Source organism: Cygnus olor, chromosome 3 (assembly GCF_009769625.2).
Source record: "Cygnus olor isolate bCygOlo1 chromosome 3, bCygOlo1.pri.v2, whole genome shotgun sequence".
In the NCBI taxonomy this organism is placed as follows: domain Eukaryota; kingdom Metazoa; phylum Chordata; class Aves; order Anseriformes; family Anatidae; genus Cygnus; species Cygnus olor.
In genome coordinates, this window is record NC_049171.1 from 77,354,195 (window position 1) to 77,367,583 (window position 13,389).

Consider the following 13,389-nt stretch of genomic DNA (forward strand, 5'->3'; position numbering starts at 1 on the left):
CTTATATCAAACCAGATTTCTCCAAGGCATCCCCAAATCTCTGTGGAGACACAGAAAGCTACACTGGAGGTGCCAGGCATGGAGATGTCTCTTTTCTTCTGCATATCTTGTGAGTATCATTACAGAAAGAAAATATATTACAACAAATTTATATCAACATTCAAGCTTACACAGTGAAACACATAAGAATCTATGAATTTACTCTCAAGTATGCGTCCAAATAGTTATAGAATGGTCTAGATTTTAATGCAAACTTTCACAAACTTGGACAGCTGCCTCCAGTGCTGTTGAAAGGGCATACAACCATCACATCTGAAAATCAATACACCTTATGGGGCTGAGTACCTCAGTTCATGAAATACTGCATTAGCTTTCTCTCAGCTTCCAGTTAGCTCCAGAGCATTTTCTATATAGCTACAAGATTGTAGTTGTTAGGGAAAAGAAATGGGCATTTTAAACATCGTGATCCTTGTGGGTTTTTTTTTTGTTGTTGTTCTTTGAACTTAATCTTTACTACGGTTTGATTTTCATTCCAGAATTGCTCATTAGGTCTAAATCTAGAGAAAATAAAACCCTGTCTGCCTCAGTGATCCTGGACAGTAGGGAATGCAAAGCTCTTGTAAGAAGGGCCATCTGTTTCGCTGCAAGAAAAGTTTTAGAAAACAAATTGAGACAGTTGATTCATTATAAAATAGACACAAGTTATGAAGATAAACATAGAAACAAATCCAGTGAAGATTTCTTAAGTTCCTGGCTGCTATTACTGTTATTTTTTAAGTCAGCACTGACTATCAATGTCACATGAATAATACAATACAAGAGACAAATGCAAAACAGCAATAGCTGCAGAGATCAGGGCCTTACCAATGGCTGCATTTAGTTCACCTAAAATGATTATAGTTGCTCTTCTAAAGGCATGGTTGGTATGGGATACAAGCCCTGACTCTGTGAGGGAAAGGTAGTCCCATGCAAGAGCTCACTGTCTCCAGAGCCACGTGTTTCTCTGAAGATGCAGGCAAGCTATGTGCAACTCTGCAGGCTTAGGCTCGTGGGGCACACTTTGGACAGGTTGATAGCAGAGGAAGGACTGAGGGGAGGTGAGATGTAACAATTTTCCCCTAAATTAAATCTGTGATGAACATCAGATCTTAGCTTAAACATCCCTCTAAGGAAACCTGGACCAGGGACCTCTGTTACAAATATTCAAGGATGGATTTTCATCCATACATTCCCTAGTCTTCCTTTGTTCATAGTCTAGCAGACTGAAATTCATGTGGCTGTGACAAGAGACTTGTTATGTAGCCACACAGCATGCCTCAAAATAAATTCCAAATTGAACAGTTTTACACAACCTTGTATTTTTAAAAGCACCTTACAGTAATTTGTAACCAAGCAGCAATAAAAATTTGTAATCATTGTAGGCTGTGCTATGCTGAAACTAAATGCAATCTTATTTTATAAAAGGCTGTGTTAACTTAGGGGCATTAATTTCAGTCTACTTGAGAGGCATGTGTGCCCCATCCAAATACCTCTTCCAGTAACAAATCCATTAGCAGGTTTTATCAAAATTAAAAACAAAATGTGATCTGACTGTGGAGCTCCTGAACACAACAGGGCTGGAGACCAGAAAGGGTGGACAGTACATGTCTTCCTCCACACAAACGCTCTGGTTAAGTCTACATCAGAAGGGGACCACAGTTGTCAGGGTAGCAGTCATGGTGACGATGTCCCAAGAAACTCCTGACATCCAAGTCAAACTTCTTCAAATGTTCATTGCCAGGTTAATGAACTAATATCAGAAGAAAGATCAAATTTACAATAAATAATTCAGGCCCTTCATTTGCATCCCCACAGTCCACATCAGCTCCCACATTTGCTGTGCCAGAGAATTCATTGTGCCTTGCCCCAGGAGACTTTGGGTAAGTATAAAATGAGACACAGCCCACATGTGTAACAGGGAGACAAAGAGAACACAAGAAAGTAACAAACTCACGCTGAGAAGCAGAGGATGGACGTGCACAGGAGAAGCTGATGTGAGAGCGAAAGACCTCCCCGTCCCAGGCTGGCTGCCTCCCCTTTTCCCCACAGCGAGCTGGCACCCGAGGAAGGAAAAAGCAGGGAAGCCAGAAAGGGGGATGGGAAGCTGTCAGCATGCAACAGGGCAAGGAAGGAAATAGCAAGGAGAAGATGTAATCAGTGTGTGCACTGTAAAATCACAACCCTGCTGACATCTATGGCAGATGCCCTCTGTGCTCTCATGGACATGGATTTCACCTGAAGTGTCACACAGAAATATTCCATATCTAATGTGAGGAAAAAGCTGTAGAGAAGCCTCATAATTTTGTTAGTGTTTAAAAAGCTGTGCTCATACCTCTCCTATATTCAGGTTAATGAACTCCTTATTTTTCACACTCAGTGCTTGGAATACTCCTGAAATGAAAAACAGGACACAGGAGCTATAAATACACCTCATTCGTATTCATATATAAGCTCTCCATCCCACAACGATAGGTGGCTGTGCCTATGAAAGGGAGGGCCTGGCGCAAAGGCTGGTTGCTCAGGGTTGCTCAGAGGTGGTAGCTACTCTGAAAAATGAACGTGCAGGAGGAAAAGTCTTGCTGACTTCATGCCTTTGTGCAAGTCTCTCTTCAGGACTCAACTGGAAGCGGGTGTCTAAGCACTCAGATTTGGATGCTTTGAAATGAAGCCAAGCAATTTGCATGTCTTTATATATTTGACTGAACTTTTCCCTCTCGGTAGTTTAACAGTTCTATTGCCCCAGACTGAACTGGGAAATAAAGAGAAAAAAAAAAAAAAGAAAGAAAATTATCACACAGGAAAGTTGATTGTGATTTTCATCGAGTTGAGTTGAATTTGATTTGAGGTTGGAGCCACACTGATGATCACTTCAGCATTTATCCAGCCATTTTACCTGTCTCTACTACTTCTGCTCTGGAATAAGGGAGACCCTGTGTGCAAATGAACTGACCCTAGGGTGCCTTGATGAGAACCATAAGGGATACAAGCGAACCATATCTTCAGCCAATTCAGCAGGAATTGAGGGAAGTGGTAGTAGTGAGTGTGAGCACAGGGGAGTGTAGGGGCTAGACCCAATAGGACACACAACAGCTCCACTTTTTTACAAGTGAGATTTGGCTACAAGCTGGCTGGGCACCACTGCTCTGATGGGTGAGCCACAAGAAAGGCTACAACAAGGACCTTGCCAACATTCTTCACATGCCTTCTGCATCACTGTGGAGTTTTTGAAGCAGGCTTTATTCACATGGGGAAATTTTCCATCAGTAACAGAACATTTTTCATTTTACAGGGGAAAAGCTATTCTAAAAACAAATGCTAAACACAGTTCCTTTCTGTTAGCCATTCAATCTACACACCTGATCTCAGATGTTATGCAATATACTTGGTGACAGCAGAAAATGGGTATATATATATATATATTTTTTTTTTTTTTCCAAAGGGGAAGAAATTCTAGAGGAAGAAGATACTCACGACTTGCATTCTCTAAGCGAATCAAGCAGTTCAGAAAATCATCAAATTCAATCTGGAACTGTTCATCAGAGTATCGCAGGACAATCAGCTGCAACAGGTAGTTGTTGAGTTGATATCCTTCCAAAACACACACACATAGGAAAACTGAGCAGCCTCATAGGCCAGGATGGAACCTGCAAATCTCTAACTAATCTTGAAAATCAGTTAATGGGAGGATGTGCTATGGCACGCACCCACACAGAAAGTGATCTGACTGCAAAGTTTTTAAGCTTGGAATGAATAAGTAAATCTGAACCACAAATTTTGCGGTCACTGCATATGAGAGACTCCTTGAAATTTGAAGGGATTTCTGCAAAACTACGTGCTTTAATAAAAATACTTTGTGATGAAATAGAAACCCACTGATTACTCTTCGTAACAAACAGGTTACCTGCAGCTCCTCAAGCCCTCAAGTGGACATGGGCTCTGAAATGTTTTGTTTTAGGGTCTAACCCTGCATGTGTTGAGATAATTAGGTGAAAGGGCCAGTGGCAGCCCACACAGACACACTCCCAAAAGCAATTCCTAAAAATATCCCACTTCCTCTCCAAGACAGCCTAAGGAACAGAAATCACTGTTGCCACTTCTACTTGGAAGTGCCATGGCTCAAGGACCCTCCCTGGAGTGCTCTGCATTGGTATGGTGAGCCCCACCAGGACGACTGGGCAAGCCTCTTCTCCCATCAGCTCCTCACTGGCTGCTCCCAGCCCAAGACTGGCCATGCTGCTTCAAACTCTTGTGGGCACAAAGAAAGCTAAGGTTGGCTGAGAAAGTGCTTTAACCAAAGGGAAGCCTGGTCCTATCTACACCTCTGTGCACCTTTGGAAAGAGGCTTTGCCAGAAGTCCTTTCAATTTTCCCTCTAGCTCCCAAGGTCCTCTCTGCGGCATAGCCCTCCTCCCAGTTAGAGGGCACCCAGATGGTGTAATTGCTTGCAGACCTCTTTGCCTACAGCAGACCTGCCCAACAAGTTTCCCAAAATAAAATGTAGTGCTTGTCTTACCTGCAGCTTTGAGAGCACTGCGAAGCTCATAGGAGGACATGGAGCCGGATTTATCGGAGTCAAACTGAAGAAAGATATTCTGTTATGAAAAGAGCAGATGGAAAGTTCAGTATTTCCACATGAAAGGAGCACAGATATGGCACACAAAAGCAAGGTGTTTATCTCTAACAGCGTGGCACAAAGCACTTTAAAAAGCTGACAAGATCCATGATCTAGATCCATTCTGATTTTGTAACTGAGGAGCAATTTGGGTCCCAGTTCTCTGTCATATGAATAGGCTGTTGTGAAATTCAAACAAGTACTGCCAAACCCAATCTTTCAGATATAATGAGTTTCTCTTCATAAAAAAATCCATGATTTTTTAAAAAGTAATTTTATTTGGGAAGGATGTATTTTTATTTGTCTTCTAGCTTCTCTCTCCTGAGGCATTCTCTTAATCTCTTTTCAAGTTTTTCTATATGATCCTGAAGGCTAGAAAAAATTGTGTAAGATGAAGTCGAGATTGTCCCTTACTCATTTTCTTCTAGGTATAAAAGATCTAAACATTCATTGTGTAGCTGAGAGGACTGGTACAACTGGTTTGAATTTTGACCTAAATATTAAATAATTATTAAACTGGAGTTAAATTCCTTTATTTTAATGAGATGACAAACATGATTCGCTTGGAATATGGGTTAAATTGAATTGTTGTCACATCCAGCTTAAATTTTTTCATCAGATATATGTGCAAATCTTCTTACAGAAGACAAGGATTTCTCAAGTCTCCTTGTTAAAAAACAATGCATCTTTTGATAAAAGAGATATGACATTGGGATCCAGAAAAAGTATATGTCATTTCTGATGGGATAGAAAAGAAGCAGAGAACTGTGTGTTTTAAATGCTTGGGTGAAGCATGAATTCAGAAAAAAACTATTAATGACCATGAGGAAACAATTACGATGTCTTTATTTGAATATTCAATCTGTGCCCTGATTCTGAAAGTCTGCTTATTTTTACTGCCATATACAGTGGCAGGGAAATGTGTTTAAAATTAGAATCAACTTTCCCAGACTTCAGTACTGTTGTCTACTGAGAGATCGATAATAGCAATGCAGTGACTTATGAAATGATTATTTCCTACTAGTCATGAATCATCATTTCTTCTTCTGTACAACAGTAACAGAAACTCCTTAAGTTTCATGTTTATTGGCTTCCTTGTTAATGTCCATTACATTCTTTTTCCCAAACATAGTTGATTTCCTTACAAAAATCTGTTATTTCCAGAAAACCATTAAGGTTTAGCATCATGGAAAGCTAAGAATGTCTTTGAAGATCCAAAACAAGCCCCCACACTTTTAAAACTTTTGTTTTAAGTAAAAATTTGTGGCTTGTAAACACTCCTGTCTCTATTTTTGTCTGCATATACATAATAAACTACACAAGGAATAGCTAGTAAAATGGAGAACCAAATAGAATGCATAATGCCACCTACTATCCATTTCTTCAGTTTTTCCCAGAAAACTTTGAACTCAGTGAATTCCAGAGTCCCATTGCCACTGGTCTAGTAATTTGAATTAAGGAAAATGACTTGTTACATAAAGATCCAAATTCTGAGTGAATTTAACATTGCTATCCCTTTAAACATATAACATTACGTTGGCTGGCAAGCCTATGGTGACGTTGAGCATGATATTGGGATTTCTCATGAGGTGCAGCTCATGACTGTGGCTGTGATACTTGGGGAACATTATGTGACACAAAAACACAGCTGAGCTCCATGCAAGTAAGAAAGACAGATTGTTCTGAGGCGAGAACAGCTTTAGAAGTAAATAGCACATAAATGATTCAGAGAATTAAATTACCTGATTAAAACAAAATGCTACTGTACTCGAAGGAGTTAGTCAACCAGTGTGTTATTCAGTATTGTTTTCTAGAGTCCAGGCTCTACTGCAATGTCTCTACCAAAGATTAATGGGAGTTGTGTGGTGAGGCTAGCAGAATCTGGTCTTTAAAGTCTGAAATAATCGTCTGCATAGTAGTGCTGAGGGGTGGTGATTAGATCTGCCTGAACTTACCTCTTCCTGATGAGTGAGGGTCTTCTTAATATTTACCGTGCTGAGCTACTGATGTCCCCCAAGTAGATCTCACTTGCATTCCCCTTCCCCCTTCCATCTTGCTTTTCAAGACAAAGCCCTCGCTCAGACGGATGCTAGCTCAGCAATTGTTCACAAAGGCCAACATGTGCTAAGCTGGGTCTAGCCTGCCATTATTTAATAGCATGCTGTTATTTAAGCACCTAGACTGGCAATATTATTGAGGGCACTCACAGATTCCAAGGACATTATCATTCCTACAAAAAGTCTGTCTTTATAGCCAGCCAGGTTCTTCTTTCTGGTTGTCATGTCAATACTTCACCCCCATCCCCAACTCCGCATGGTGATTACAACCAGGGAATTTGGTGGCATGTGACATGGAGGTGATTTGCCAGCATCAGCTCAGGCTTCCATTTGTGCCATTTTGCTCCTCCATTGTGCTCTAAATGCCACTTCCAGAGTGGGATGGTTCTGTCTGCATTCTTCGTGCTTCCAAAGCAGACGAAGAGATGTCTCCCCACTAATTCAAAACTATGCAGAGATTTCCTTGGAATCATTGCAAATCATGGAAACTATTTGATTAAATCCTAAATAGTAAACCTAGGATTGCTGTTATGCTCCAGGGTTAAGTGTAGACCCTGGCTCTGTTCCAATACCATGTAAGGATGAGATGTGAACATGGACCAGCTCCCTTCTGAAGCTTGGTTTCTGAAGGAGAAAATATAGGACCAGTCCTCTGTTTCTCATTGGATAAGCACAGTGACTGATTTGCACTGAATTTTAACATTACAGACATGGCTTTACCAGAATACAGTTTTGTCTTTTTGTCTGTTTTGGTTTTGTGTTAGAAGTGTTTGAGAGCGTGTTACCTTTGCCATGGACTGGAGCAACAAAAGGAAAAGATAAAAACATCCTAGCTTAACAAGCAAAACAAGCATTAGATACTTGCCTTGTCAGGACTGATACAGTCTTTGTTTTTTTTTCATGTGTAAAAAAAAAAAAGCTATCAGAAAAGCATACTGCCAAAACCAGCTCTACCTGAAGAGAAGCCATACTAAATTCAACACCAGAACATTGCAAAGGATGAACTTGGTGGAGGAGTACCAGGGCTGTGGTACTCATTGTGTGGTACTCACCTCATGTCTGTGCCATCATGTAGCTTCTCTCACAGTTAGGCACATCCAGAACAAGCATAAGTACACCATTCTTTTCATTATCTACAAAGGAAGTCTAGAAAGCTAGCCTAGATGTAGACATCTACACCACAAATGCCTAAATTTGGACAGACAAATCTCACCGACGTGTCTGCTTCCTGGAGTTCCAGGATCTAGATGAAAGACCAGATTTTCCAGCTTTTTGTCTGGCTGTAAAAAAACCCACAGCTTTGATACCAGTAATTTTCGCCAATCTGTTCATTCTTAATTTTCTGACCCAAAACTTGAATGCACACCTCTCTCTGGTGAAGTCTACTCTTCAGACAACAGTTTTGGGTTCTCTCTTCCAGATCTTTTTCAAATAAACCACAGCTTGAGAAATGCACTGTCCTATATGTAAATAATTCGAGATTTACTTTTACAAGTGCTTAGATTAAAACATCTCCCTCTGAAGTCCGCAGTAGAAAATAGTCTGTCTTGAAGCTTCTAACACTAAATTTCTAAAGTAAATATAGGGATACAACTTTCACATATTTTTTTTCCTGTGGACAGTGTTCTTCCGTGACATCACCACACCTGTCTCCAATATACATGATGTCCTGCTATGAACAATTATATTCAGTATTTGTTTAGCTTCACAAGTACTTATTTGAAAGGATACATCCATAAGAGAAATGATGTTTCGGCATGAAATGAGACTTAACTTCTTGAATTTGATGTCCTTTTCTGAAAAAGGACAACAATAAGACAGAAGTAATTGGGCAAATCTGCCTTTTGCAAATCCATAGCAGAAAACAGTACTTCATAAGCACAGGCAGCTGGCTCTTAGGCCTCATTGTGGGAGGACCTGTGATGAGCAGAGCCATGAGCCACATCCAGGTCTTATTAGTACCACTCCCTCTCTCTCCAGAGCAGAGCAGTAGTGCAATGTAGAACTGGCTTCACTAAACTGACATGGATCATGCTGGAGGCAGGACACACTTGAGGTTAGATCATGGACAATATGTCTACCCAGCTCTGCCCTGGCTGGCTGGAGGCCACCAGGCAATATTTGTAACACAGCCTTTATTTTCACATTCATAAGTGAGCTTAACGGCAGCTTTTATAAAGTTCTTTACAGCCCTTTGCTGCATGCCACTGAAACAGTACAGAGGTTATCAGCACTTACTGTTTTTTAGTACTGCATTCAGAACATATTCAAGTTCTTCTGCGGATACCTCCATGTCCTAAATTAAAAAAAAAAAAAAAAAAGGCAGCAGCATCTGTTACTTGAGTGTTTCTGGAATCAGACATACCAAAAACCTCAGAAAACACAAACATCACCCATCTGTACTTTGCTGCATCTCAGGAAAAGAGAATCATACAAAACCCAGAAAAGGCTAAAAACCAAACAGCTAGCAAAATATTGGAGTGTTGCTGTGCCTAAGGCTGTCTGAAAGCAATCTCAAGATGGAACCATTGATTTAAAGAAAAATATAAATCCAGCTGGACACGGAACTAGGTCGGCTCCCTCAGGCTTGAATTCTAGCTTTAGTCCTCTGGTTTGCTCAGTTGGGACTGTGCCCTTTTCCATGGTGACATCTCTTGCCTAAACAACACACTATAACTAAGCATACTGCCCCCCAAAATATGGCATTTTTGCCCCACCTGGCCCTGAGTAGGAGCAGAATTCTCTCCTACTTGCTATGCGTTGTTATGACCCACGAGGGTTTTGCACTCACCTCTCCTGAGATCTGCGCAAACAGTGCCCGGAACTGCTTTTCTTCTTCAGTTTCTTCAGTTGCTTGTGGACTTGGGGTTGGGTTTGGAGGCTGCAACATCAACCACAGGAAGACGTTTATAAGAATTGTAAAACATGATGTTTCTCCTGCACACAGCTCCTCTTTGCATTAGGGGAGCACAGTATATCTTACAATAAGTGTATATGCTCCTGAACATTGTTATGCTTTGATTGCAGACCTCAGGCCTCACAGGTACCTAACTTCCTGAGGGGATTCTCACCCCTCACTTCCTTTGCCTGGGGAATCGCACAATGTAGCATTGCTTTGGCTATCTCAAAACCAAGAGCACCTATCCTGGAAAATGCCTCTCCTCTCACCCCACCCCTGAACCACTCTGCTTCCACAGTCCTTGAACAACCCAGCCCAACGAAGCTCTTCCCAGAGGCATCATCCAGGGACCTCTGGCCTCTCTTGATGGCAGCAGCTGGAAGTGGCTGTGATTCGGTGCTTTCCACAGAGTCATCCCATGCCTGGAAGCACTTTGAGCCAGCTGAGCTCAGTGCTGTTGCAGGGGTGTAGAGCCCAGGCCTCAGTCTACACTGATGAGATGCCACCATGTAGGGCCATTGCTATAGCTGGGGTGACCATGCAAACAGAGAGCAGTTCTTGTGCCAGAAAACCGGGGAAAAGAAGTCAACTAGCAGCACAGCACACGATGCAAAGAATTAAGCTTTGTTTTCTCTACCAACAGAAGATATAATACGGGTGACATTTAGTGTACTGTCACCCTGGTGACACTGCTTGGCCATTTACACTTATTTTTCAACCATATCCATGTTCCTCACTTTCTACTAGTCAAGTTCAGATGTGGTCCCTTAATGACACTGTACAGATTTACTTTGACCCTGAACATGGCCCCGAGATCCTAGAAATGGAGATGTTCAGTTGCTTGCTGGTCCCTGGAGGAGGATTTTAATAAAGAAGGACACATGAGATTATGATTTAGCTTGTTTCCATGGGAATTCATACTACAATCAACAGATTATGTGCAGGGATACATTTAAATGGGAGCTGACTCAGATTCAGCTGCAATTAGTACTCAGCAGGCAGGCCAGGTCATCCGGGCACAAAAAGAATTTAATCATTTCACTAGGCGCACACGTATCAAGCCCTGAGGATATTGCTAGGTGTGCATATAAAAAAAATTCAGGCCTGTGGAAATTCTCTTGCTCCTTATTTTTTCACAATAAATAGAATTTTAATAGCTACGAAAGGCCATCTGCCTCCCCAGTGCCAAGTGGGGTACTTTCAGTGCACCTGTGGTGGCTGAGACCAGCTTCTGGTGCTCTCTGACTCTGACTGCCTTGAAGCAGCTGCAGAAGCATAACGATTGTGATTTTGATTGTTGCAACTCTTTTACCATATTCAGCAGAACTGAATGTTTCAGTCACTCACACAAAGCTGGCAATTGTGGAGCATTCCTGTGAAATGAACATGTTTTAGCCAAAGACAGTAAAAGCAGTGTGTGCTGGCTTCTGCTGAGCTCTCCTCTTGCTATTTTAACTCTGTAGACTTACCTCAGGGAGATCAATGGCAACGTTTTCATCTAGATCCCTGGAGAAAACAAAACCACATTCAGTATCTGAAGATGTTCAATATCTGCTTGGTGTGGAAAGGGCACCAAGTTGCTCATTAACATTTTCCAGAGGTGAAAGATAAAACTGCATTTTTTACTGAACTGTTTACATATAGGTAAAATTAATCAAATGGATTTTTGCTTTATTTAAATATTGGCATAAGCCATTAAAACATACTTTAAGCAGGACTCTGTGAGGGCACAGTCCCTCTGTGTGCTGTCTGCTAAAGAATTAATCTCATTCTGTATTCATTGTGCACACTTCTTCCTCAATTTTTAATACAAAATTGTCATGTGGACAGACTGTATGGAAGCGCTGTTGTACTCGCAGATTACTGAACTAGCTGCGTAGCAGGCAGCTAGCAATTCTTCCCTGTAAGCTTCCAGTGGATTCACCAGGGCCCTATTTCTCTACCTCCTAAACTCTCCAAAAAAGCCAGATTTAGCAAAAATGGGCAAATGCATCTGCAGATAGATTTTTTCCACCCACTTTGAAGGGAGCAGGGCAAACGAGCCTTCACCCAACTCAGTCTCACACAGGAGGGCACACTGCAAACCATTTTCAGACCTTTCCTTTTTCTCCTTACTAAGCACACAAAAATTCTGGAGAGGGAAAAAAACAGGAGCTTCCCACACCAAGGCTCTGCTGTAGGGCTGGACAGCTGGCAGCCAGACCCTTTCCAGGATTTGGCAGCCCCGTGTACAGGAGAGCACACCAGAGGCTCCAGTGCTTGCTGCTGACTTACTCAGTGATGGCCTTCTTCTCCGAGAAGATCCTCAGGCAGAAGTCTGCCTCCTGGTGTGGTTCGAATGTGGTTGGAACAAGGATGTAGTCACCTGGTGGCAGCTTGAATCTGTTGGATACTTCCCTTAAATTGATGTAGGTTTTGCTCCTGGCCTTGGAGGCGTGGTACCTGAAGAAGTCTTTGTTCAGGTGTCCATCTCCGCCAGGGCTCTAGAGGGGATCGAAGGCAGCAATGCACTGGCCATGGTGTACTGAGGGCTACCCCTGCCCTCTTCCCAGTCATGGACTCAAACTCTGCCTGGCACAAGCCTGACCTCCAGCTGCAATGCTGACTGTCACACCTCACCCAAGCACTTGCAGCAACCTAGCTCCTGCTTTATGGCAAGGACCTGTTACCAGCGGTTCTCTCCCACCCTGAAGACAGTCTAAGAGGACACTAGGACAATTTCTTCCTGATTAAACACTCTCTGCTATTAAATATCACAACTGTAGCTGGGGTGTCACAGAGTGATGAGACCTCACAGTCATCTTCTGCATGGAGAAAGCGCCTCAAAAGATTTTCCGATTCCAACCTCACACAGGGACAGGAACCACTGTGTGTGATGAGCCCCACGAGACTCATAAGAAGCAACATTCCCTCTTTGGGAGCCAGGCAGGGGACGACACAGTCATGGGGCTGAGGAGTTTATCCTTGTTACCCATGGGACTCCTAAATCCTCCTATGAAAGGAGTCTATCCTAACCAAGTCAAAATTCTCCATGGGGCTTGATGTAACTGAGAAAATCATTTCAAGAGCAGGGGCCCTAAAATATCTGATGACTGGCAGTATTACAAATCCAGAGAAAGATGGCAATATAGATGGGGTGGCTACTGCATGCATTGTAAGAGCAATAGAGTACCTCGTAAATAGAGTAGCCGATACTTAGCATTTCAGCACCAAACTTCCTGAGTTTGCGGCGATCCTTTTGCATCAGCGCTGCAATGAATGTGCAGTCATCTTGCCCATCATCTGTCTCTGTCAAATGCATCTTGATTTGTGGATTTGTCCAGAAAGTGTCTGCCAATGTAAAGAATACCAGAGCATTTCTTACATCAGAATAATACCACCACTACTACTACTAAAAAAAAGTAGACAAAAAGGACAATTAAGCTGAGGTTTTGCTCAAATTTATTTTTTCCATTAGTCGTCATGCTTCTTTCCACTCACCTCTGCAGAAAATTAGCTGAATCCCAAAGTTCTTCATGGAGTTAGGTGTAGAAAAGATTTTGGGCCTGATATTTTATTATGTTACCATGGTTTTAATAAAGCTGTCAGATGGAATTTTGTTCAAAATACATAGTTACAATGATTCCATAGTGCTGGTGCCAATATGGAGTAACACAATTCAGATCCTTGATGCTACTTCAGAGCCACATAAACATGCTGTCTGAGTTGGATTTTTGTCTCATTTTACACTTACTGCTGCATTTTAAGTGGTTTATTTGGAGCCAGTCCTGCTCATGCAAATGT

The 13,389-nt window shown here is 41.9% G+C and overlaps 1 protein-coding gene across 1 annotated transcript in view; it reads right to left on the reverse strand.

The window, feature by feature from the left end:
• Positions 1–227: 227 nt before the first annotated feature.
• CAPN9 (calpain 9) overlaps positions 228–13,389 on the reverse strand; it is a 29,185-nt gene continuing 16,023 nt past the window's right edge. The window contains exons 10-20 of the mRNA XM_040553394.1: positions 12,779–12,936; positions 11,881–12,089; positions 11,076–11,112; positions 9,499–9,588; positions 8,946–9,003; positions 8,439–8,503; positions 6,023–6,091; positions 4,552–4,630; positions 3,511–3,627; positions 2,372–2,430; positions 228–1,789 (exon numbers count right to left, since the gene is read on the reverse strand). Of these exons, the coding sequence (XP_040409328.1) occupies positions 1,763–1,789; positions 2,372–2,430; positions 3,511–3,627; positions 4,552–4,630; positions 6,023–6,091; positions 8,439–8,503; positions 8,946–9,003; positions 9,499–9,588; positions 11,076–11,112; positions 11,881–12,089; positions 12,779–12,936 (968 nt within the window). The 3' untranslated portion in view covers positions 228–1,762. The remainder of the gene's footprint in view (positions 1,790–2,371; positions 2,431–3,510; positions 3,628–4,551; positions 4,631–6,022; positions 6,092–8,438; positions 8,504–8,945; positions 9,004–9,498; positions 9,589–11,075; positions 11,113–11,880; positions 12,090–12,778; positions 12,937–13,389) is intronic.